Genomic DNA, 23108 nt, shown 5'->3' on the forward strand with positions numbered 1-23108 from the left:
AAACCTTTTCCCATCTACAGCCAGAAGGTCGACCGATACATAAACCATCACACACAAAATGTCTCTCCTACGCCAGTCGACACGGGCGCTCCGTGCTGCCGCCTCCGCCTCCTCGAGCGCACGTTTCATCAGCACTTCGGCCATTGCTCGCAACACCGCTCACCCTAATACCTCGCCAGCACCCGTCAAGCGCACCGACAACCAGGGCCGTGACCTCGCTGCCGAACAGCTCAAGCGACACGAGCAAGCTGTCACTGCTGATCTCGTCAGCAGCGCTCCTGGTACGTACAATCATCGAAGGGCAACTTAGACTCTCTCAAGGTGGCGTCCAAAGATCCCAACTTTGACTCCATGGGAGAGAGGCCTCCGCTTCCACTGCATTGACGGCAACTAGAAGAAAGTACTAACATAGATTCCCTCTCCATTCATCATGATGCCGACAGAGGAGCTCCACCAGCGAACCGTCCGAATTTTCCGCCCAACCAAGACTGCCAACTCATCCGGCAAGGCTGGTACCAAGGTGTGGCGTGTCGACTTTGACATCCTGCAAGGTTCCGCACGATGGGAGAACCCTTTGATGGGATGGGCTTCTTCGTACGTAGTCAGATGAAACACTCGTGCTTCTGTTCTGCAATAAAGTCGACTCCGAAACTGACCAAGCTCACCTGTTCTATCATCCGTTTGCACGGCTTCTTTCTTCATTGCTGTCTCACAGGGGTGATTACATGCAGGGCACTTCGCTCAAATTCCGATCAAAGGAGGATGCCATTCACTTCTGTGAGAAGCAGGGATGGGATTACCACGTCACCGAGCCAAAGGTGGCTCGCATCCCACCCAAGAGCTACGCTGCAAACTATAACTACAATCCTGGCAAACTCAGGATCCACCATACAAAGTAAGACCTGGCTTCTTTGTGTGATATGTTAGTTTGCTAGACCAATGCAACCGTCCCCGAAGATCTTTAATTGCGTGGACCTTGTTGACGCTGCTCCGAGACCAGAATCTGCAGTGTAATCTTCCCACGAAGGATGTGCGAGGTTTCCTCTGAGAAACAAGGTTGTTACACCGCTGTAGATACTTGTAAGGTCTTACGCTGGGCTATCGCCAGGCTCCGCTGTGATGCAGAAACATGCAAAAGGATCTCCGCAAAGATTCACGTCAAGAAAGGACCCGATGAGAATATGATTGCTAAGAAAAGACAAGTACAAAAAAGGAGCCGGAACTGCAGAGTATAGGCTCGAAACGGACCAATGGTATCAATCTGACACTCTAGTCCATTCTCGCCTTGAGTGTCCTTTCAATCACTTTCTCTGGCGTACTGTTTTGAGAGAAAAATTCGCGCAGCATATCAGATGATAATGCAAGAGGATGGTCAGCACTTCGCCCCCCTTTTTGAGCTTGCAATCTTTGCCGGACAGTGAGCCGGTGCCGACTGCGCAGTCGAGATGAATCGAGATGGATATGAACACTCACATAATGCGAACAATGGCACCCCAGCCTGATAATGCGTCTCGCTCTAGCGCTCCGAGCAGGATTTGCGATACTGTCTCGAAGAGCTCCTCGGGTCCCTGTGGATGCAGAGTGAAAGTCGCGGAATGTCAAAAAGTCAGTCAATATTGATACGGTTGAGTAAAGACCAGGATGGTGATGATCGGCAACTTACAAGATCGGGTTCCCAAAGACCCTCAGCCATACCAAAGAGCTTGTCGCCTGCTGTACCGCTGACAACAAAGTCTTTGGCAAAGTTGAGGCATCCCACGACGTCTGATGCTGCGATGAAGGGTTCGTTCTTGGAGTTGATGCCTGCAATGACTGGTTCGATGAAGTATGGTCCAAATCTTCTCTCGTAGAGCGTCGAGCTGACCAACTGCGCAAAGACCTCGGGTTCAATGTCTCGCTCCTCCTTCATTTTGTACATGTTGACACGGTATCGGAACTTTTCTCGAAGCGTTGTGACATCTGACGCCAAGCCTGGAAGACCGATGTATGTCTTTTCTGTGACACGGAACACCTTGTCAAAGTTGCATGCAACTGTCATGGCTTGCTGACCGAGTCGAAGATCGGAGGCAATGACGACGCAGTTCTTGCCCTTGGCCGCCACCACACTACCACCGTTGTACTCCATGATACTCATGCTGGATGTCTATGCTTTGACTTGGGCGTCACGGACTGAGGTGAGGTTCGAGGGAATGTGCCGGGCTGTAGTCGTCAAGAAGTGCAGGTGGAGTCAAGCTTGGAGTGCTTTCGATGCAGGAACAGGCTGTGTAGCTCGACTGATCGGATTATCCTTCGAGATGCCTTTTGTGAGTGAGGCTGGGATGTCGAGACACGAGAACGAGGAGAGAAGGTGACGTGTTGATGTGGTGAATGGTGAGAAGATGTCGAGAACGACAAGGCGAATGGACCAACACCAAATTCATGGCTTGACTTTTAGAGAGAGGGTCCTTGCGCGTTGCGTTGCGTTGCGTATTCGCTCTCTCTCTCTCCCTCCCTCTCTCTCTGTCTGTGCTGCACTCAACAACCCAAAGGTGATCGACCTTCTTTCTGTCCGCTTTTACTCCACTTTGGCAGCCTTTTCCGGAATGTGTCATTGACAAATCCTAACACTACCTCGAAAATCATTGGCCTGCTTTCCTTCCAGCTCAGCTTCACGCGTCATGTTGAAAGCTGCTATCTGCTGAGCCGGTGACATCGAATTGAAGATAACAATTAATACTCGGCATTATTGGGGTCACGATCAGACTCCCTTTACCACAGCTGTGTGTTCTATGTAATGCTTAGTTTTCATAGTGTGAACCTAAATGACAAACACATATATATACTCCATTCGCCACTCTAGTTCTATCCAAGACAGGACATGTCACTTCATTCATACTCCTGTGTTGCTATGATACTGAGTGCCACTGAGCTGTTGCCATGACAACAATCATGTACCTCATTGTGCTTCTTGCTTAAGTAAGCCTCCTGTACCTCAGTGTCTTGGCTGTAACACATGCATTTTGCTTGAGAAGCTGACACATCTTCAACTCCCCCTTTCGGCAGGATCTCCAGCCCTATCATCCTAGCCAATCATGAGGTGTTGAGACCCTGTAAAGGTTTTGTCAAGACATCTGCAATGTTGTTTGCTGTTCTGACATGTTTGATTGCCACATTGCCCTCTTGCACATGATTGCAGATGAAATGATACCATGTGTTGATGTGCTTTAACTTCCAATGTTTGGCTGGGTCTTTACTCACCTGCATGCACCCCTGGCTATCTGTGTATAGTATGGGCCTAACATTCATGATCTCCAAATCCCAGAGCAGGTATGCAAAGAACAATGCTTCTCTCACTGCTTCAGAAGTGGCAACGAACTTGGCTTCAACTGCTGACAATGCTACACACTTTTGAATGTGAGACCTCCAGCTTACTGGACATCCATATACATATGTTATTGACCCTGAAGTACTCCTTCATCCATTTGTGGGGTTGGAAGCCCAGTTTGCATCGGTATACGTCATTACCAGTGTATCCAAGTGCTCATTTGTCTCCCCTCCTAAGTGCAACTGATATCCATTCATCTGGTTCAGATACTTTACCATGTGAATGGCTGCCTTCCATGCACTGTCGATCAGGATCGACATGTATCATGACAATATGCCAACGGCAAAGGCAATATCTGGTCAGGCTGTGTTGGAGACCCATAATAGTTGGCTGACCAACTCTTGATACTTCTTTGCTCGCTGAGGATCACATCTCTTGCCTCTGGCGACATTCACTATGCTCAGCATGGGTATCCAAGATTTCTCATTTGCTCCTCCTAACCATTTGTTCACCATTTCTTTGATGTATGCTGTTAGACCCAGAGATATCATCCTCCATTTTCTATCACATGTGATCTTGATACCCAGAAATTCTTTGATCCTTCCATTGTCTTGCATCTCCCATTTGTCCATGATCTCTCACTTGGTGCAGTCTACTTCATCATGACTGGGTGATGTTATCAGCATGTCATCCATGTATGCTGTAATGATCATGATCTTGTTGCCTGTCCCTCTTGAGTATAGGCATGGTGCACTTGGCATGCAATGAAATCTGATTGTCCAGAGATGTGAGTCTAACTCAATGTTCCATTCTCAGCCTGATTGTTTCAGACTGTACAGTCCTTTCACTACCTTCAACACTTTTCTGGGTGGTATCTTGATTCCTACTGGGGGCTTTAGATATACATCATGGTGTATAGTAGAGTTCAGGTATGCTTGCTTTACATCAATAGAGTCTATTTCCCAATCTTGTATTGCTGCAACAGTGATCACCCCTCAAATGGATTGGATGGGTGCTACTGGTGCAAAGACCTCTGTGTAGTTGATGCCCTCACATTGGGTGAAACCTTGTGCCACAAGCTGGGCTTTGAACTTTGTCAGCATGAGGTTTGCATCAGTCTTGATCTTGAGTACCCAATGCATGTTGATGGTGTTTGCACCCTTTGGGGGGTCAATGATCTCCCATGTGCCCATCACTTCTAATCCATCCAGCTCCTTTCGCATGGCCTCCTCCCAGTGTTTTCTGTCTTCTCCACTCATTGCTTCATGTATGGTTGGGTCCAGGTTCTTTCTCCATTCTGGTTGCATCGCTATGAGTCCAAAGAATTTACTGTCAAACTGAGTTTCAGCGATTGATCCTTGTTCCATCACCTCTGCCATTCCTCTGCTTAACCTTTCTTCCAAATCTGTCTCCATATCCATGTATTCTTGTAGTGGCCCTTCAACTGTTTCATCAAATATATTTTCTTTGTTATATCCTAGATCTTCAAAATTCTCTTCTGTCATCATCGCTGGAGGTGCCTTTGTGTCGACTGGTTGCCACTCTGTTCTGTCTGACCAGCACTTTGATTCCATGAATTTTGCTGAATTGCTCCAGAACATGTTTGGATTATAGTCCAGACTGTAGAATAGCCAGCCCTTTCTCTCTAGACTGTATCCCAAGAAAATGGATGTGACAGCTTGCTGGTCCAGTTTCTTGTTGTCCTGTTTGACTTTGGGTACATTTACCCATGCCAGACAACCAAACACTTGTAGGAGTCTTAAAGCTCACTCCAGTGACTTGCTGAACATGGCTTGATAAGGGAACTCATTATCAATGCTTGGAGTAAGGTTGATTTTGAATGCCACAGCTCTGATTGCATATGGCCAAAACCTCTTTGGCAGTCTCCTCTGCATTAGCAATGTTCTCATCTTCTCTCCAAGGGTCCTGTTCATTCTCTCCACCCACCCATTTTGTTTGCTGTTGTACCCCACAGTGGTTTGCCACTCTATGCCCTTTTCTAATGACCATTCTAATGCATCATTGCTTTTCCATTCAGTTCCTTGGTCGGATCGGATCGCTTTTAGCTTCTGATCTATCTGTGTCTCCAGGAATGAAACAATCCTTTTGAGTTGCATGAATGCATGACTCTTTCACACCAATGGCTGTGCATACACATACTTGCTATGATTGTTGATTAGCACCAGAGTGCACATATACTCCATCATGTGGGATGAGTCTATTATTAGATTGATGTGGATGAGATCCAGGGGCCCCACAGCTCTTTCGCCACTACCTTGCCCCATCCAGGCACTTGTGCTCTTGGATCATATGCACTGCTCACATGTCAGAGTGGTGTTTGGATCCAGATGCATGGTATGCTTATTCTTTAATTTACTTGTGATTGTCCTGGCTTTGTCTCTTCCTGGGTGTCCGAGATGCTCATGCCATAGTTGTTCCTTTGAAACTTTTGGTTCATTCTTAATATGCTCGAACTCCTCATCAACACCTTCAAACAGTGATGCTGATGTGACCATCGTGCTTTCTTGCCATGTGTCACCTTGGAACTCCAAAAGTCCTTGCTTGTGATTTTTTGCAATTTTAAGTGTCATGCCATTTGTTAGAACAATCTGGCCGCCAGTTGCATCCAATGTCACTTGTGCTCCTTCATCTGTTAATGAATTCGTTGACAGAAGGTTAACATTAAGATGCTTCACATATAGTACATTTTGGAGGGAGATTTCCCTGTAATCTGTTGATATGCTTGCATCTCCTATAGCTGCTGCTTCCAAAACCTCGCTTCCAGCAGTGATTATCTGCTTTCGGCAAGTTCTCAGGTGGATGAGCATGCTATAGTTGTTTACCATGTGATAACTTGCCCCCAAATCCAAGATCCAATGAGCTGTTTCCTTGGTGTTTGGGGGGTCTTGTGAGAGGGTGAGGGAGCACCACACTTCCTATTTAAGTTTGGTGAGGGGGGAGTCTTTGGGAATGGTAACTGAAGCATTGCATTGACTAATGCCATGTCCCGGTCGCTTGCAGATCCAGCATCAGATTTGGCATGATCTTCCTGCATTCTTCAGGATTGTGTGGCTATTGTCGGCTTCAGCTTCAGTCTCTCCAGTCCATTTGCTTTGGTCATCATTGCCGGTGGTCCAAGCACTGGCTTGGCAGGGGTCGATCTTTTGTGCAGGGATGCTCTCAACAGTGGTCTGTTGGATGCTTAGTGCAGTGGTGAGGGTGTTGAAATCGATTTGATGAACAGTGGCAACTGTCTCCTTATACACCAGATGCCAGATCATGCATTTCTGCAGAGCCAAGAACAATGTATCATCAGTGAATGGTTTTCCAAGGAGGCTACTTTCAGTCTGTATGGACCAGATCTCTTGAATTAGCTTTCTGGCATCTGAGTGAAACATCTTTGTATCATTGAGCTGTGAGATGAGTGCAAGTCTGTGAGATGTCTTGGTGGCTTCATTCATGAGACCATTTTCGATCTTTCTCCATACTTGGTTGAAAGTAAGGTACTCCTTGATTACATCTAGAACGAGGTAATTTACATTGTATTCTCTGGTAGTGTCAATTGTTCCACACAGAGCATTGATTAAAGCATCATCGAGGGAGCAGCTCCATTTCAGGGGCTTCTTGTCATACATTCCCTCAAGATGTTTCATCACATGGAGCACAGATCAGAGGAAAGATTTCACATGAGCACTCCAGCTATAATAGCTGTGTGACATGAGCTTTGGCATGGGTTCGAGGAGCTTTGCTAGGGTGCAAAAGTTATATCACTTGTTGCCATCATTGAAGTTGGAGTTGGAATCAGTGTCTTTGTCAGCTTCATTGTCGATGGCCTCTGGCTTGTTCTCATTTGTGGCATCATTGTTGACCCGAACCTGGGTGTTCTTGCCTTTTCTGCTTCCTTTGATCCTCATTTCAGTGTCTTCTACCATTGTTGTTGATGAGTTTCAGTTAGCTCAGTGATAGCTTCTTCAGACTCTTAATCAATTGAAGATAACAATTAATACTTGGCATTATTGGGGTCACAATCAGACTCCCTTTACCACAGCCATGTGTTCTATGTAATGCTTAGTTTTCATAGTGTGAACCTAAATGACAAACACATATATATACTCCATTTGCCACTCTAGTTCTATCCAAGACAGGACATGTCACTTCATTCATACTCCTGTGTTGCTATGATACTGAGTGCCACTGAGCTGTTGCCATGACAACAATCATGTACCTCATTGTGCTTCTTGCTTAAGTAAGCCTCCTGTACCTCAGTGTCTTGGCCGTAACACATGCATTTTGCTTGAGATGCCGACGCATCTTCAACTCATCGGCAATGCCAAAAAAAAAAAAAAAAAAAAAAAAAAGGTGATTTTGGTACATCACCAACTGCTCCCACTTCTTTCTTCCTACAATCTCGAACACGTCCTCTTCATCGCCACCACTTCTACCACTAACCAGCTTCGGACATCGCAGTCGCTCGTCATAGTCACATACCCTCCATAATGAAGGAGGTCACACGAAAGATGATGACCGATGTGGCGGTCTTCGCCATGAGTCAGGTCGCCTTCTACTACGCATTCAAATACGTCATGTCATCCTTGGATCCAAATCGACAGAAACGACAGGACTCGAAGAAGATTTCCGACGCCAAGCTGGGTAAGCTAGGCCTGCGTGGAAAGGATCTCGAGCTCAACGAATACGAAGAGCAGATCTCTGCAGAACTCATTCTGCCCGAAGACATTCCAGTTGATTTCAACTCGGTCGGTGGTCTGGACGGCATCATCTCATCACTGCAGGAAAGCGTCATCGCACCGCTCTGCTACCCAGAGCTCTTTGACAACGCGAGCGGATTGCTAGGCGCTCCCAAGGGTGTCTTGCTGTACGGGCCTCCAGGAACGGGTAAGACCATGCTGGCGAAAGCATTGGCAAAAGAGAGCGATGCTACCTTCATCAACATGCACGTCTCAACTTTGACCAACAAGTGGTTTGGCGAGTCTAATAAGCTCGTAGCTGCGCTATTCAGCTTGGCACGCAAGCTGCAACCCTCGATCATTTTCATCGACGAGATCGACAGCTTCCTTCGTGAGCGCGCTACTGGTGACCACGAAGTGACTGGTATGATGAAGGCCGAGTTTATGACATTGTGGGATGGATTGACTTCCTCGACCGACCGTATTATGGTGCTTGGCGCTACCAACCGGCCCAACGACATCGACTCGGCCATCTTGCGTCGATTGCCAAAGCGATACGCTGTTTCGCTTCCCAACGCATCGCAACGTGAAAAGATCCTTTCCCTCATGCTTTCAGCAACACCGCTCGATCCCAACTTCTCGATTTCCGACCTCGTCAAGCGCACCGAAGGCTACAGCGGTAGCGACCTGAAGGAGTTGTGTAGGAACGCAGCCATGAGGCCCGTCCGCGAGTTCCTTCGCCAAGGGAAACAGTCGGTGGCAGAGAGACGACGTCTCGCGGCTGTTGGAGTAGGAGCAGGGAGTGCCAAGACCAGCACCGATGCTACTCCTAATGGCACATTGACATCTTCGGAAGGTGACGTTGTGACTGCAGCGACACCCGCGGCCAAGATCGAGTCGAGACCTCTCCGGAACCAAGACTTCTTCGTCATTGACTCGGCCGCAACGCCTGTCAATGGATCGAGGGCGGCGCCGATGGCCGTCGATGAAGATCCGTTGGATTGAAGGTTGCCTAATCGGGTCACAATGAACATTTGACGGGCGTATGGAGAGTGAAGGACCGCTGCACCTTGACTTGCAAGCGATGACTTGCGAATGTTTTCACGCACTAGGAGATACCTGCGGAACCTCATGAGGGGACAACAATACACCGTCGGCAGCAGCAACCACATAGATAGAAACCGCGTTCGCAGGGATATCGAGTTTGAGGCGAGCTGCAGCCTTGGAGGATCTATCGGTCCGATATCGTCGTTGACAGATTTGTACTTTTACCAGACACTAGCAACAGCAATACCACAACCAGCGCCTCACACCACATTCTTCAGAAGTCATCGTGGTGTCGCCGACTCGAAAAGCGTAGGACGTGCTGCGCTGGTATCACGATACCCACACTCAAGCATCGTGAGACCCCACATCCGAGCATGGATCTTTTCACGGCGGCAAGGCAAATAAAGCTCTGACAGATGCTGGAACAGTGCTGATCCTTCTAAGCGACCAGATCTTAATTAAGCATATGACCAGCAATTGATTGGCACGGCGCCGAACCGTGCATTCAGATGTTCACACACCATGAGGCTCGGTTCGAGCAAATGCAGACGCTTAAGCGTCTCCTCTTATTGCATAGAAGGGCACAGCAGAAGGCGTTGAAGCAGTCGAGTATGCGGGGTGCGAATATACTGCAGAGAGAAACTTGCCTGCAGCTCAACTCGGCAAGTGATCAAGAGGGCATTCTGAGATCTGAGTAGCTGCGCGATAGCGTGATCACTCAGTGTTGAGCCAGCGACCGATGGGCATACGTTAAGATCGATCGACCGACAGACGTTCGTTTCGAAGAAAGCAGCGGTGTGTGGCTTTACAACGGTCGACGATGGAACGTGCAGAAGGGGCATTTTCCTTCTGTTGGCGTACTTTTCGCTTGCAATACGCCACCAACCAACACACATGTTCTGCAGCCACAAACAAGCAACGAGCGTAGGTACATACATGTACTCAGTCATCCGTGCTGTCACTGCGGACGGCGATGTCGGTCAGCGAGTCTCGGAAGCAGGGCGCATCTTGCTCGTCAGAACCATCATTCCGGGAGCTGACACAGATGGGCTCCAGAGTGACAGGAAAGGTTGAGATCTGTTGGACGACGTCTTCGGGATTCGAAAGCCAGCAGAGACATCCATTCAAAAAAGGTTCGATGAAAAGAACTGCGGGGTGCAGATGTGAATTCGATAGATCTCATTAGACAGTTACTGCCATTGTTTCACAAGTGCCGCTCATCCAGCCGACTGTCAAAGAACGGCATCTAACGTTTTTCTTTTCTTTTTTCTTTGTTCGGGCATGGTGAAGAAGCTGGGGTTGGAACTATCTCGCCATCGCACCTTTACCTGCCTCGCCTTGCCAGGGCATTTCAAGCTCGGAACGGGACGATGGAATATGGTCTAGTTTGAGGATCTGATTTCCGATTGGCGCTTCGTTGAGAACCCTTGTCGTCCCACGCTACTGTACCGCGCTTAAGATGTGCATGATCGCTTGACCGGATGCAACTTTTCAGGTTGCAGGTGCTGCCGACCAGCAGCCGCAGTGAGACTGATGGTGACAGAAGCTTTCGCCTTCGCTACCGACTGTCGACCTGGTCAGTAAGATTTAAGCCAGGTTCTCACCCCAAGAGCACAGCAACATGATCTATCGACGAGTGGCTATCTTGCAAAGCGAGACACCGACTTCCGATCCTCTCCAAGACTTGTCCGCGGTCAAGATCGCTTCCACGATATGATCACGAACATGGAAGCCATTCCGTTTGAGATTCAGCTATCACGTCGATGGTCGGATGACTCGCTTGCAAGGCTTCTCGAATATTGTGTAGTGTAGCGAGCAGTAGCGAGCAACAGGAGCAAGACGACGTAAGCACAGCTGCGGCGTAGAAGCATGGCAGACAATCAGACAATAGACGAGAATACGATAAACAGTGGAGGAAAGAGAGATCCATCAACTCTATGTAAGCAAACTTTGGCTTAGGCTTTCGGGTTTCGCCATCCGAACGCTCAAGGTTGACAGTCTTTCTTAAGCGCGGTTTGCCACTTCTGAGAGGAGAGCTTCGCTTGCTCTCGTCTGCCTTGACGATTTGCGTCTCGCTTAGAGCTTGCCCCTCATCCCCCTCTCCTCCAATCGCTTGCCCCGCTTTGCTGCGGATCCTTTCCCCGCCGGCAATCAAGAGAGCAGCTGGTCTGCCACACTACCTTCCGCTCTTCTCATGTGCCCTGCTCGCCCTAATCCTTCCTCATCAGGCTTCTGCCCTGACCGAACCGGAATTCAAGGATCTTGTTCCAATGAATCGAGAGCAACAGCTGTAGCACAAGGCAGCTAAAGCAGTTCGAATCCTGGTTGACCTGTGGGACCCTTCGATCTCCTCGCTTCTACGTGATGCAGATACGGGCCTCTTCAACAAGTTAAAACTTCAGCTCTCACCGTCTTGTCGTGCAACCCTTCTCCATAAGCATGCTGCACATGCATCAATAGGCGCCCAGCAACAAGCATGTCATCAGGCGAGCAGATGTTGCACTGAAGCCTTCTTGCTCGTCCTCGACGCCTCATCTTCTTGCCTACTTATCCCTTTCTTTGCCAGGTACACAACAATCGCTCGTGGTCTGCACCCTCTCACTGCTCCTGGGTCTGAAGCACAAGACAAGCGCCTAAAGCCTTACACGGCCTTTTCCTTTAGCCACGCTCTGTTCTCTCGAGAATAACCGTCCTGAACTATCCTTATACCCTTGGTCTCGCGGCGTTCGAGGGTCGTATCATTTAAAAGATCCACCATCACCTGGTTGCCGCATGCAATCAGCTTTCCTTCACCCAGTGTCCTTCGCCAGCTGCTGAACATCAGTTACACGTTGTTCCCGCTGCAACTGCTCTTTTTAGCAGCATCATTGATCTTGAGTCCTCGACAATTCTCAGGTCAGACAAGTGATTCGACCTTACTCATCCTCTTTGGGAGGCATTGAAGACCAGATCGCAACTTGATCATCGCCGACAGCTCGGCATGGCCTCAATATAGAGTATAGTGGTCAAAGACAATCAGCATGTCGTACGCGACTCTCAATATCCAGTTCGGTCTCCCACCGCCACCGCCAAAGAGCGTCTTCTCTACCATCAACAACGTGGAAGGTCGCGCCTGGTTTCCCGACTTTACACAAGACGAGGATCCAGTGGGCTCACTGAAGCAATTCGTCCGCGTACTCTTCTACCCTGTCTTGCGTAACAGCACCTTTATTCAGCTCAAGGTGCTTTCAGTGCTCGCGGCAGTCATTGGCATCTGGATTTTCCTCATCGTCATTCGACGATTCTACCAGAAGTCCTTCTGGCTTTTCCGTCTCGTTGTCAGGAGCAATGGTTCGCTGATTGTGCCAAACGCTATTACGGCCTTCGTTGCCATTGAGAGCATCTTTGTTATCCTCCTCATCGCTCTGTAAGTTGTCACCGCTTGAGGCGTATCTCGACACCGGTTGCTGACAGCTAGATTCCGCCTCTCTCTCTCTCTCTCTCTCTCTCTCTCTCTCTCTTACATTGTCATGATCGACGCAGGTGCTGGGAAGTGATGGCTTGGTATCAATATGGCCAATCACCCAAGTACATCATTCTCTGGATCGGCTTGACATGGCTCCCCCTCATCCTTGGAGCTTGGTGCACTACCGTCGGTATTGTCTATGCTCGACCCGACGCGCTCAGCTTCGTCTCGCCACAGCCGGGCAAACCGCAAAGTAGGGCACTTTGTATGGGTATCACGCCTTCCGTCGTCAATGTCTTTGTTTTCTGCATTCCGGTCATTCAGATCGTCAGCATCGTGGTTCCTGCTGCCTTTACGCAACATCGCTTCACCATCGCCTTTGAACACTATCATCGCTGGTCAGACGCTATTCCAGCCGGAGCGACTCTTTCGAGGGAGATGTTGCTTGAAGCGCAGCATATTTGGTTCAAGGTCCTTGATGCTGCTTATTACATTTCGATCTGCATGGCGGTGTGGGAGTCATGGGTCTGTTTGCTTTTCATCTGCTACTGTCTTGCTGGTGGCTCGCTGATCACTACGCTGCGGGCTCAGCTGGCGACATTCAAGTCCTTCACGCAAAACTGCTCCTTCAGCGAATCAGGCGCTGGACAGAATGGTAAGAATGGGCAACTGCGTCGTCCAAGGGACATCTTCGCCAACATTGTCGTATCTGAAGACACTCAAGGTCATGGTGAAGTCGACATCGAGAAGCAGACGGCTACCAGTCCCACCACTCCCAATCTGCTGTCAGTCCAGGCACCGCCGCGATCGTTCTCCATCTCGTCTGCTGTCTCCGACAGTGCAACGCTTGTATCTGGCGGGGCTGGAATCAAGCGTTCGGCTAGCCAGAGCAACGCCAACGGCAACCTGATGCCTACCGCACGCCCTACCGGCCCAGACAACGACGATGTCGACACAATCGAAGCTCAAACTGCGTCAATGTACTTCACCCAACAAGAGCTTCGAAACCAAGACCAGCCGTCGAACAGCTTCTTCCCAGCTGTTCGACCTTCGGCTTTCGAGCGTCCAGCGCAAGCGCAGGCTCAAGCAAGCAAGCAGAACTCGCAAAAGCGATACCTCGAAAAATTCTACACGAATTTCCTGGTGCAGTTCGTCGGGCTCATGCTGTGCATCCTCTTCTTCGTTGTCTTTGTCGGAAAGCTCATCACAACGTGGTACTCGGCATGGGAGGCCAATGACTTTGCGTCGGCGTTGCAGATTGCGCTGCTGGTAGTCGTTTGGGTGACGGTGGTGCTAGCCAGCATCATCATCTTTGCCATTCTGAGCAGGACGTATGAGCCGGTGCTGTCTAATCTGAACGCTGCTTCTAACAGTAGGTCGGGTGGAAGCAGGCGTGAAAGCTTGGCGCAAAACAATAATGCCTCCATTAAGTCTGGATCATTTGGAGCTGGAAGGAGGCTCAGCGGTGCCAAGGCATGGGCGACGTCGACATTGACTCAGCTGCCGAGCGGGGAGGATCGACGTAGCCAGGACATTGGGCTGGATCGCATGCGGCCGAGTCTTAGCGGACGCGACAGCAGATCTGGATCTCTGTCGGGTTTCGGTCGGCCGTCTTTGCATGCGTACGCGGAGCTTGACGGCGAACACGATTCTCCTCGCGTGGACCATGATCCACCAAGCCCTAAGGGTCAGCCTTTGTCGCTTTGCAGGTCGAAAACTTCGAGCACGACACAGGACTTGCAGGCATCGTCTTCTTCGCCCACCAAGTTCGCGCATGAGCCGCACAGACAGCGCTCTTTCCGCAGCTCAGCCTCAAGCTCGTCAACCAGCAAGGGCAGCAAAGCCAGCAACGGTGGTGGTGTAATGGTCGAGCAGACCGTCAGCACCATTGTTGAGGATCCTGCGGTAGAAGAGTACTACCGTGTAGAGCGCCCCTGCAAGGCAACACGATCTTCACCGAGCAAGTCCGATATTTCTGAGCAGGACATCTATACACCGCACATGCTGGATAGCATTTTGTATACTCCCAGCCGTTTCAGCCGCCAAAGCGAGTGGGCGGATAGTCCTGTCACTCCAGCAACCATGTGGTCGCCTTCCACACCTTTGTCAACCAGACCTTTGGTTTCGAAGAAGGATGCCGGACGCGAATTGCCGGACGAGGTGATCGCCGCTGATGGCGAGGACTGGGTGCTACATCGTTCGCGTTCCGGTGCGGCGCTGCGAGGATCAGCACAATCGCAACCAGATACAGCAGGAGATGCATCGGTTGGACTGGATATCGGGGTGACGTCCACACCGTGGACCGCGCCTCCTGTTTGGGGCAGTGGTGAGCCAGACGAAATCCTAAAACAAGAGGACCAGGAGATGCGAGTACGCATGGCAACGCGTCCTAGCACTGCCAACAGCAGGAAGTAGCACCGTGTCGCCCTTCATGATTCTGCATGAGTCGATCTCTATTATGCAACTGTTATCAAAATACCATTGCAATCCTTGAATCGTTCCGCATTGCTGTGTTAGACGTGTGAAACCTCAATGTCAGCATACCTTGACCAAGGTATTGAAGGATGTTTGACAAAAGAAAGCATTTGTTACACCGATATCACGCACAATGGTCTGCAAAAAGCCCCTTGTTTTTGAAATGCAAATACAAAAGTCGTCGTGATCGATACTTGTGAAATTGTATTCTCGATCCATCTTCCTGAGCAAAGCAAACAGCCAACACAGCGCGCCTCTCAGCCTGGTGAACACACAAAGAAAATTGAATTTGAACCACTGCCAAGGCTAGGGGCAGGAGACAGCCAAGCGCTGCGAACGAACCCTCTTTCTGAGAGAGTCTGACAGCTGAAGAGGATGCTTTGGTCAGGGAAGGTGGCTCCTGCGCCGCTTCTTGGGGAATTCCGTTGTCCATCTTGGGAATTCGCCAACATTGTCTTTCTGTCTCTCAGTCGCAGTCTCAGTCTCAGCCAGTCCACGCACACACACACACACACACACACACACGCGTACGCTCTCTCAATTCCACTTTCTGCACTCAGCATCGTCATCATCATCTCCACCTTTCCTTCTTTCTCCACCACCGCTTCTTCTTCACCGTCTTTTCCTGACACCTTTTACCGCACCGCCACTACCTTCATATACAACAAACAAGATGGATCCATCCAAGATCAACACGGAGCTTTGCCCTGTTTACGCCCCATTCTTTGGCGCTATGGTAAGTGTCATTCAATGACCAGCAAATCTCCGCCACGCATCTGAATCACCAGCCTCCTGCTCAATCAAGCTCGACAGTCAGAAGGATCTTTGCATATATTTGCTACCAGGAAGTGCTTCGAGCCTCTGAACCTTGAAGAGCAAGCAGCAGGATTCAGTAGTTGCGTGCAATTTGGGAAGCCTTACTCGAAGCAGAGAAGTTGCACACTAGGTTTGTTCAGGATCAATCACCTCTTTCGACGGAACAGCATTGACTGATCATCCTCATCGCCTTTCCACGTTCTATTTCGACCAACAATAGGGATGCACTGCTGCCATCGTCTTCACTTGTACGTACTTGAAACCCTTTTCGGCCGCGAACAACGTCTTACATCGATTGCTGACGTTCTTCCTCATTCTCTTCTCAATTCACGCATCGTTCACACAACCCTTTGGGTCCAAATTTGCAGGTCTCGGTGCCTCGTACGGAACCTCCAAGTCCGGTGTCGGTATCTCAGCCATGGGTGTCCTCCGTCCCGATCTCTTGATCAAGTGTGTTATTCCCGTCATTATGGCTGGTATTATTGCCATTTACGGTCTTGTCGTCAGTGTGCTCATCTCCGGTGACATCAAGACACCCATGTCTCTTTACGCTGGTTTCATTCAGCTCGGTGCCGGTCTCTCGGTCGGTCTTGCCGGTTTGGCCGCTGGTTTCGCCATTGGTATCGTCGGTGACGCCGGTGTTCGTGGTACCGCTCAGCAGCCCAGATTGTTCATCGGTATGATCTTAATCCTCATTTTCGCCGAGGTTTTGGGTCTTTACGGTTTGATCGTTGCACTTATCCTTAACACTCGTTCGCAAGACGACCCCTTGGGATGCATGCTCAAGTAAGAGCCTCACGACCAACAATCAATGACAAACGCACGCTGGCCAGATCAGGCCCTCTTGCTCGGGCAGCCTTATCTTTATACAACGCATGGATTGACATAGGCGCATTGTAGATTGCATTGACGATCCTTCCGAAAGCTCTCATCACACCGATTCTTCGGCAGTCGAAAGTCGATTCGAAGGTTGTTCGCTGGCGCAACTTTGGATGTGTAATCAAACTCTTCCCCTCATACCTCCTCATTCTTCTCTTTTCCTTCTTTCGCTTCTCAACGAACACAACGAATATACACCGCATTTCTGAATCAATTCTTTGCAGAGCTCTGTTTCTGCATTCGCTCCATCATGTGACGTCGGTCTGTCAGATAGGTTTGAAGGCTTGTAACGCTGTTGTTGCGCGGGTATATTTGATTCATGTGACGCACTGCAGCGTGTGATAGAAATACAAATGTGACGAATGACAATGAGACGAATCTGAAAGGCTAGAAGAAGCTGTAGCTGCGAGTTCTAATGGAATCGTGCTCTCTTGACCTGTGGTGCACCCGCCGCTGATGTTGGTGGAGCGTCGTTCCCAGCTACATCCTCGAATTCCATCTCATCGTCCTCTCCCTGCGCTTCTGCACCGTCCTCTTCCTCCTCTTCTTCATCTTCCTGTGTGAGAGTAGCGCTGTTGCCATTCTTTCCCGCACCAGAGGTTGCAGAGTCTGTTGGTGGATCAGGAACAATAAATCTGCCGTGATGACCACGTCGAGGATCAAAAGAGGGTCGAGCACGACGTTGTGCTGAAAGGGATGATTTGAGGCCGTAGACTGTCGATTGCTAATATATCGAAGGGCGACGGAAGAGGGATGAACAGGGTCAGCAAAGTCGGCATGGAGTGATATGCTGCAGTCGAGTAGAAGCACCTACCAGTCGAGTAGCCAGGATCGAGTACATGTCTGGAGCTTGGTATATTGAGTCGTTGATTATGTAGTACGCCGCTAGGGGAGTTGCTGTTGAGATCCGGAACGAATTTAATGTCAGCTCTCCATTCAGCTCGTTCGTCCATGTTCCTTTGCTTGTGTGGCACTTACTTTCAGTAGCAGAAGTCCTCCATCTTTTCTGAAGAACAAAACACAATGGTGCTCTACTATGTACCAGCACGAATTCCAACCCTGTGAATCTCTTCAACTCTTCCTCCTCTTGTCTTGCTCCCATCCCACCTGTCAAGTTCTGTATGCCGTTCGCAATGTTTTGCATGCGAATCTGCTCATTGTTACTCCTTCGATCGAAGAATGGTGAAGTCGCAAAGTACGCCATGACATTGTGTTCGGTGAGAGGATGATTTGGGTCGATTTTGGAGCCATCGGATGGTGGAGCGACTTGGCCTGTGGACTGGAGGTGTGAGAGGTAAGAGAGGAACTCGGGGTCCTTGAACTGGACGTGGAGAAGGTTAGGTGTTGCGTCGGTTGCAACTGCACCTGCTGCTGCTGGATCAGACATGCTTGAAGTCACACAAAGCAGCCAAGAGATGCTGCTGCGGATGTGATGGGGTGGAGTAAGGTGGTGACAAGAATGAGGTGTTGGTTTGTGACCGTGCGTTGGAGAATTTCTGGCCGTGGAGGTATGTTAGAAGCCGAGATCGGTAAACTGCTGCAAAACATCGTGACGCGGTCATGCCGAAAAGCACACACAAAAATGTTGAAATATAAAGAAGTTTGGTCCCGATAACTGGCGATCGGGGAGAGTCTGAGTACTATGTCACTGCTGTTAGAAGACAGAAACATATATACTCAATTGACTGAGAAGCATGGTGAGAGCCTAGCGCTCCCAGTGAGATATATATACAATTGGATGGTACATGCCGAATGTGGGTGTATCCTCCTTCATGACGATGCTTGACAACGAGCGGGACCATGTTGTATCCGATCTCTGATGAGATCGGCTTCGCCCGATCCCTCCCGTATCGTCTCATGTTACCTTACATCATCATATTGGATTGCTATTTTCAACAAAAAATGATTTCCGCCAAACCACAACACCTTCGGATCTGGCGAATGCGATTCCCAAAACACACACAACAACCGAGACCCTGAGACACACAACTTCTTCTTACTCCTTTCTTTTCCTCTTCTCCCCTCTCTCCTCCCCTCTCTCCACCACCACCACCGCCACCGCCCCCATCAAGCACCCTGGCGGTCATGTCCTCGAAATCAGGATTGCAGTCCCGCAGCAATGCAGCTGCCCCCAAAGGTCTGCACGCAGACACGCTCGACAAGTACGATGATCTCTCCGACCCCATCCCCACCGAAGAACAAGAATCACTCCTTCGCGAACTAAAAGCTTCCAACGACAAATCCAACTACTTCTACCGAGCATCCCTCCTCTTTATGAACATTCTCGTTTTCATCGCCTACCTCACCCCTATCCCATCCTACATCGCAGGCACTCACCCCGAAAACCATCTCACCCTCTTCCACCACGGAGTTCACGTCATTGGCACCGAAGATCATCTCACCTACCTCCCCGCCTTCCCCATCTACCTCCTCTTTGCCGGCATCCAATCGTACTTCCTCTACCTAGCATCCTTCGAACTCCTCTCTCTTATGGGCCATGATTCATTCATCGCCAAGCTCTCGGACCGTAACCCCGCTTTCTACCGTTCACACCCCTTCGGCACTGCTCCAGGTTACCTCATCGGCACACTCTCCGAACTCCGCTATTCTACAGGAAACAATATCAAACTCAACGAAAGGGCAGATCAACCACCTGAAGCAACCAATTCGGATTCAAAAGCTTTCGCTGATATGCTGAGCAATCCAAGATTGTTGTACTTGTGGTTTGTGTTCATCGGGAGCTGTCCCTTGCCGTTGTTGGTATTTGGAGCTGGTAACTTTAGTAATGCCGGTTGGTTCAGTCTTACCCCTGCGGTAGTTGGGGTGATATTGGCGACCGAGACTTGGATCAGGAGGTCAGAGAACCAGTTGTTGGGTTTGGATGGGTTGAAGTATGATCATAAATCGGCGTAGAACGGTGTCTAGGCTACAACTCATGCACACTGCTGTTCGTTGCCATCGCAATTGCTGGTGCTTGATAAATCACGTTTGATTACTTCTCACAACGAGCACCTACACCTGCTCAAGTGCTGACTTCAGTATGGCGGCTGATATCCCCCCTGATAACCTCCCTGCTGATGATACTGCTGCTGATGGGGCGGTGGCGGCGGAGGAGGTCCACGACCCGCGCCTTGCTGCGCATATCCTTGCTGCTGAGGCGCGCCATATCCTTGATGCTGAGGCGGTTGACCGTGTCCAACCTGCTGCTGTTGTGACGACGGCGGAGCGTATCCACCGTACTGCTGTGACTGTTGAGGAATCGGGGCGCTGTAGTGCGACGGCGATTGGGGAGGAGGCGACGCGTAGTCTCGTCCACCGTATCCTCCACCGTAGCTCTGCTGCTGCTGAGAAGGAACGGGTGACATGGAGCCGTATCCGCCGTGCTGCTGGCCATACCCTTGCGATGCTGGCGGAGGAGGCGAGGTGAATCGACTCTGACTAGACGAAGCAGCGGCAGGTGCAGGAGAGAAGCTAGCCTGGAACTGCTGAGGCGGTGGAGGCAACCCTACGCCTCCTCCACCTGATGGTGCTCGAGGAGGGTGGCCTGCCATGCTGTCTCCGCCATATCCCAGCTGACCACCGTAAGAAGCTAAACCTCGCTGCTGCTGCTGAGGGGGAGGCTGGGGAGCAGGCGAAGCGCGGCTGTCCCCGAACGGGCCGCTAGAGAACATCGATGCGTAAGGGTCGTGCGTTGATGCTGCGGCCGGCGGAGGAGGAGGCTGATGCTTCTGGTAAGATGGCTGCTGATAGCCAGAGTGCGAACTCTGTACTCCGGGCAAGGGTGGAGGCGGAGGGCCGGGCGACAACGGTCCCGGCGTTCCGCCTCCATACGCACTACCACCATAGTTGGAGCTCGTCTGTCGATGAGGAGCCGGTGGCGGCGGGGGTCCACCGCTGGCACCGCCCAACCCACTCAACCCAGCCATGCTCGATGCTAAACGATCTCCAGCACCAGCACTTCCTTTCTCCTCCCACTCCAACTCACTCATCAATCTCTGCCTCTCCACCTTCCTCTCCCCGACATACCGATTCACATCACCCCTAAGCTTCTTCACAATCCCCTCCAACTCTTCATAGAACTGTAAACCCTTTGCAACCCCTGCCCTCACCTGGGCGTTACTATCCCTAGCCTTCCTCAATCTAGCAACCAATCTGTTCCTCGCTTTTTCCTTCTCGTCCCACTTCGCACCAGCGGCCTTGCTAGCCGGAAGCTCGGAAAGCTCCTTGAACGCAGCATCGACCTCGGCAAGCAATGCTTGTTGATGGTGCAAGCTGACAGCAATTCTGTTCTGGTGCGGCTTGAACTTTTCCAGTTCAGCCGCAAAGATGGAAGAGTCAACGTTCTGTGCCCGCCGGTTGAGGACGAGTACTTGCGAGATGTCATCGGTCTGAATCTTTTCCTTGAGATCGGCGAGAACTTCGCTGCGCTCCTTCTTGATCTTATTGAGTTTGAGAAGTGCTTCGTCGATCTGTGTCAGCTTAGCTTTGACCGAAGCGATCTCGCTTTCCGTAGCCTGCTCTTCCTCTGCCGAAACATCGATCAGCGAAGTCTGATTGTTCGATCCTCCATACAATCCCGTCTGACCAGTAAGCGCTGCAGCAAAAGCAGCTTCCAGCGCCTCTCTGCCCGAGACCAGCAACTGCACATCTTCGCGGATCGACCTCCACAGCTCCCCAATCTGCGCATCGTTCAGTGAAGCTTGAAGCATAGCTTCCCTGTTCTCCTTCAAGCTGGTGCGCATGTCCTTGGTATGAAGTCCGGCGGGATCTTGATTCCACTTGTGACCAAATCGAACACGTTGCTTCTCGCACTCTCGATTCTCGTCATCCAGTGCGGTAAGCGCTGCATCGATATCGTTCTTTGCTTGCGACTTCATATTCTCGATCTTTTGCAGCGCAGAGTCAACACCAGCTGCTCCGACACCTAGACCGTCAGCACCTCTGCCACCCCCTCCTTCTGCTTCCTCGCTTGACCAACGCATAACTTCTGCTCCAGGGTCGGCGAGCGAGTCCAGCATTGCACTGCTACCGCTACCCTGTGCTAGTGCACGGTACTTTTTGAGACTTGCAGGCAAGTCTAGATAATCGAGGGAAGCCTGTAGCTCGCCTGTTGCGAGATCATGACGCTCAGATTCAGCACGTGCGATCTTTGCCTTCTCCTCCGAATACAGTGATGCCTTCTCATGCACGCCAAGCGGTACGAGATTCTGGAAGAGATCGGGTCCGATAACGCGCTGCACTTCGGGAGCTGCAAAGATCTCTTGGATCGCAATTGGGTTGGCAGCGACGAGCTTGTCGACAGCAGGAAGCGAGGATTCGGATGGGAGAATATCATGATAGATAAGATCGTTGTCCTTGACCGCCGTTTCCTTACGTTCGCTGCAACGTGTGACTTGAGCATTGACGATAGCGACCAGCGCAGATCCAGCATCTGTAGGCAACGAAGGACGTTCCGACGTAGTACTAGCTCCAGCAGAAGCGTTGAATGTATTCACAAGATTACGTGCCTCCTTTGCAACCGTCTCTGCCACAGTCAATCGCACAAGACAAGCACCGTGCGATCCAGCAGCATCATCTGCGAGCGCTCTGTAGTACTGCATGACTGAAGTAAAGTGCTTCGCTTTCGTCTGAACGAGGTAACTCCAAGATCGTTCAAAAACACCCTTTGTGACGTTCTCGCGCGTGTCCTCTACCAGTCCTGTGTACGCAGCAGCGGTCTGGCTCGCGAGCTTGGAGATGAGACCGAGTGCCTTTTTCTCTTCGATCGTCTTTTCCAGGAATATCTCGGAGGCTTGAGCGAGTGTGATGCCAACGAGACACTTGACGACGTCCTTGCTCATGTCCGTACTTGGTGCGTGGAGAAAGTTTTCGTTGATGTAGCTCAGCATTCCAGCTGCCTGTCTCAGCGCAGTGTAGGCACGTTTGAGACCGTCAGCGTTCCCCGACATACGTGGCTGGGAGGATGCGAGCGAGGAGAGCGTAGCAGCGATGTTGAAGATGATACTTGCTTTCTCGTAAGCCAAGCTGGACTGTGAGATGGCTTTTTGCGTGAAAGCATCCTTCCATAGGAACGGAACACGGAGTTCAGGGAAGCGCAGCTCGAGCATCTCGAGCATGTGGAACCACTTGAAGAGTAGATCACGACCTGTTGCATCGGATGCTGCACCTCGCACGGCATCTTGACGAGCACGATTGAGTGTAGAGGTTTGTTCCGAGTACTTCTTTGGATCTTCACCATAGCTGTTAGAGATGAGCGACTTGACTGCTGAGCCCAGGTCGACTTCTTCTGTCGTTTTGAGAGGCAGCAGCAACAAAGGTGATTGGTGAGCGTCCGTCATGTTGGTGAGTGCGATCTGGACTCAGCCAGGAAGTGGTGACCGATGAGGAGTGCTCCTTCTGTGGACGGTGAGAAGGGTGGGAATGCCTTTGCCCTGGTCTGATGTGATCAGAAAGGCGG

General features: G+C 50.5%; 9 protein-coding genes across 9 annotated transcripts; 5 read left to right on the top strand and 4 right to left on the bottom strand.

Moving 5' to 3' along the window:
• Window positions 1-58: 58 nt before the first annotated feature.
• On the top strand, window positions 59-899 carry UHO2_01420 (putative NADH-ubiquinone oxidoreductase 21 kDa subunit, mitochondrial precursor; the record flags this gene model as incomplete). The annotated part of the gene is made up of 3 exons (XM_041553887.1): window positions 59-281; window positions 444-594; window positions 716-899. The coding sequence occupies 3 exons, from the start codon at window positions 59-61 to the stop codon at window positions 897-899; spliced, it is 558 nt and encodes a 185-aa protein (XP_041409821.1).
• A 370-nt stretch (window positions 900-1269) lies between these two features.
• UHO2_01421 (putative PUP3 - 20S proteasome subunit beta3) lies at window positions 1270-2134 on the bottom strand (the record flags this gene model as incomplete). The annotated part of the gene is made up of 3 exons (XM_041553888.1): window positions 1270-1318; window positions 1474-1568; window positions 1664-2134. The coding sequence occupies 3 exons, from the start codon at window positions 2132-2134 to the stop codon at window positions 1270-1272; spliced, it is 615 nt and encodes a 204-aa protein (XP_041409822.1).
• A 4199-nt stretch (window positions 2135-6333) lies between these two features.
• UHO2_01422 (uncharacterized protein) lies at window positions 6334-7236 on the bottom strand (the record flags this gene model as incomplete). The annotated part of the gene is made up of 2 exons (XM_041553889.1): window positions 6334-6853; window positions 7076-7236. 2 exons carry the CDS (start codon window positions 7234-7236, stop codon window positions 6334-6336), a joined length of 681 nt encoding a protein of 226 aa, XP_041409823.1.
• Window positions 7237-7800: 564 nt separating this feature from the next.
• Window positions 7801-8994, top strand: UHO2_01423 (putative MSP1 - intra-mitochondrial sorting protein; the record flags this gene model as incomplete). Its single annotated transcript, XM_041553890.1, has 1 exon — window positions 7801-8994. One exon carries the CDS (start codon window positions 7801-7803, stop codon window positions 8992-8994), a length of 1194 nt encoding a protein of 397 aa, XP_041409824.1.
• Window positions 8995-12056: 3062 nt separating this feature from the next.
• On the top strand, window positions 12057-14896 carry UHO2_01424 (uncharacterized protein; the record flags this gene model as incomplete). The annotated part of the gene is made up of 2 exons (XM_041553891.1): window positions 12057-12442; window positions 12559-14896. The coding sequence occupies 2 exons, from the start codon at window positions 12057-12059 to the stop codon at window positions 14894-14896; spliced, it is 2724 nt and encodes a 907-aa protein (XP_041409825.1).
• Window positions 14897-15629: 733 nt separating this feature from the next.
• UHO2_01425 (putative CUP5 - Proteolipid subunit of the vacuolar H(+)-ATPase V0 sector) lies at window positions 15630-16562 on the top strand (the record flags this gene model as incomplete). The annotated part of the gene is made up of 3 exons (XM_041553892.1): window positions 15630-15692; window positions 15993-16020; window positions 16141-16562. 3 exons carry the CDS (start codon window positions 15630-15632, stop codon window positions 16560-16562), a joined length of 513 nt encoding a protein of 170 aa, XP_041409826.1.
• A 501-nt stretch (window positions 16563-17063) lies between these two features.
• On the bottom strand, window positions 17064-18038 carry UHO2_01426 (uncharacterized protein; the record flags this gene model as incomplete). The annotated part of the gene is made up of 3 exons (XM_041553893.1): window positions 17064-17375; window positions 17466-17548; window positions 17630-18038. 3 exons carry the CDS (start codon window positions 18036-18038, stop codon window positions 17064-17066), a joined length of 804 nt encoding a protein of 267 aa, XP_041409827.1.
• Window positions 18039-18736: 698 nt separating this feature from the next.
• UHO2_01427 (uncharacterized protein) lies at window positions 18737-19564 on the top strand (the record flags this gene model as incomplete). The annotated part of the gene is made up of 1 exon (XM_041553894.1): window positions 18737-19564. One exon carries the CDS (start codon window positions 18737-18739, stop codon window positions 19562-19564), a length of 828 nt encoding a protein of 275 aa, XP_041409828.1.
• Window positions 19565-19686: 122 nt separating this feature from the next.
• UHO2_01428 (uncharacterized protein) lies at window positions 19687-22989 on the bottom strand (the record flags this gene model as incomplete). Its single annotated transcript, XM_041553895.1, has 1 exon — window positions 19687-22989. One exon carries the CDS (start codon window positions 22987-22989, stop codon window positions 19687-19689), a length of 3303 nt encoding a protein of 1100 aa, XP_041409829.1.
• Window positions 22990-23108: the final 119 nt, after the last annotated feature.

The sequence above is a fragment of the Ustilago hordei genome (assembly GCF_900519145.1).
Source record: "Ustilago hordei strain Uho2 genome assembly, contig: UHO2_contig_02, whole genome shotgun sequence".
Classification (NCBI taxonomy): domain Eukaryota; kingdom Fungi; phylum Basidiomycota; class Ustilaginomycetes; order Ustilaginales; family Ustilaginaceae; genus Ustilago; species Ustilago hordei.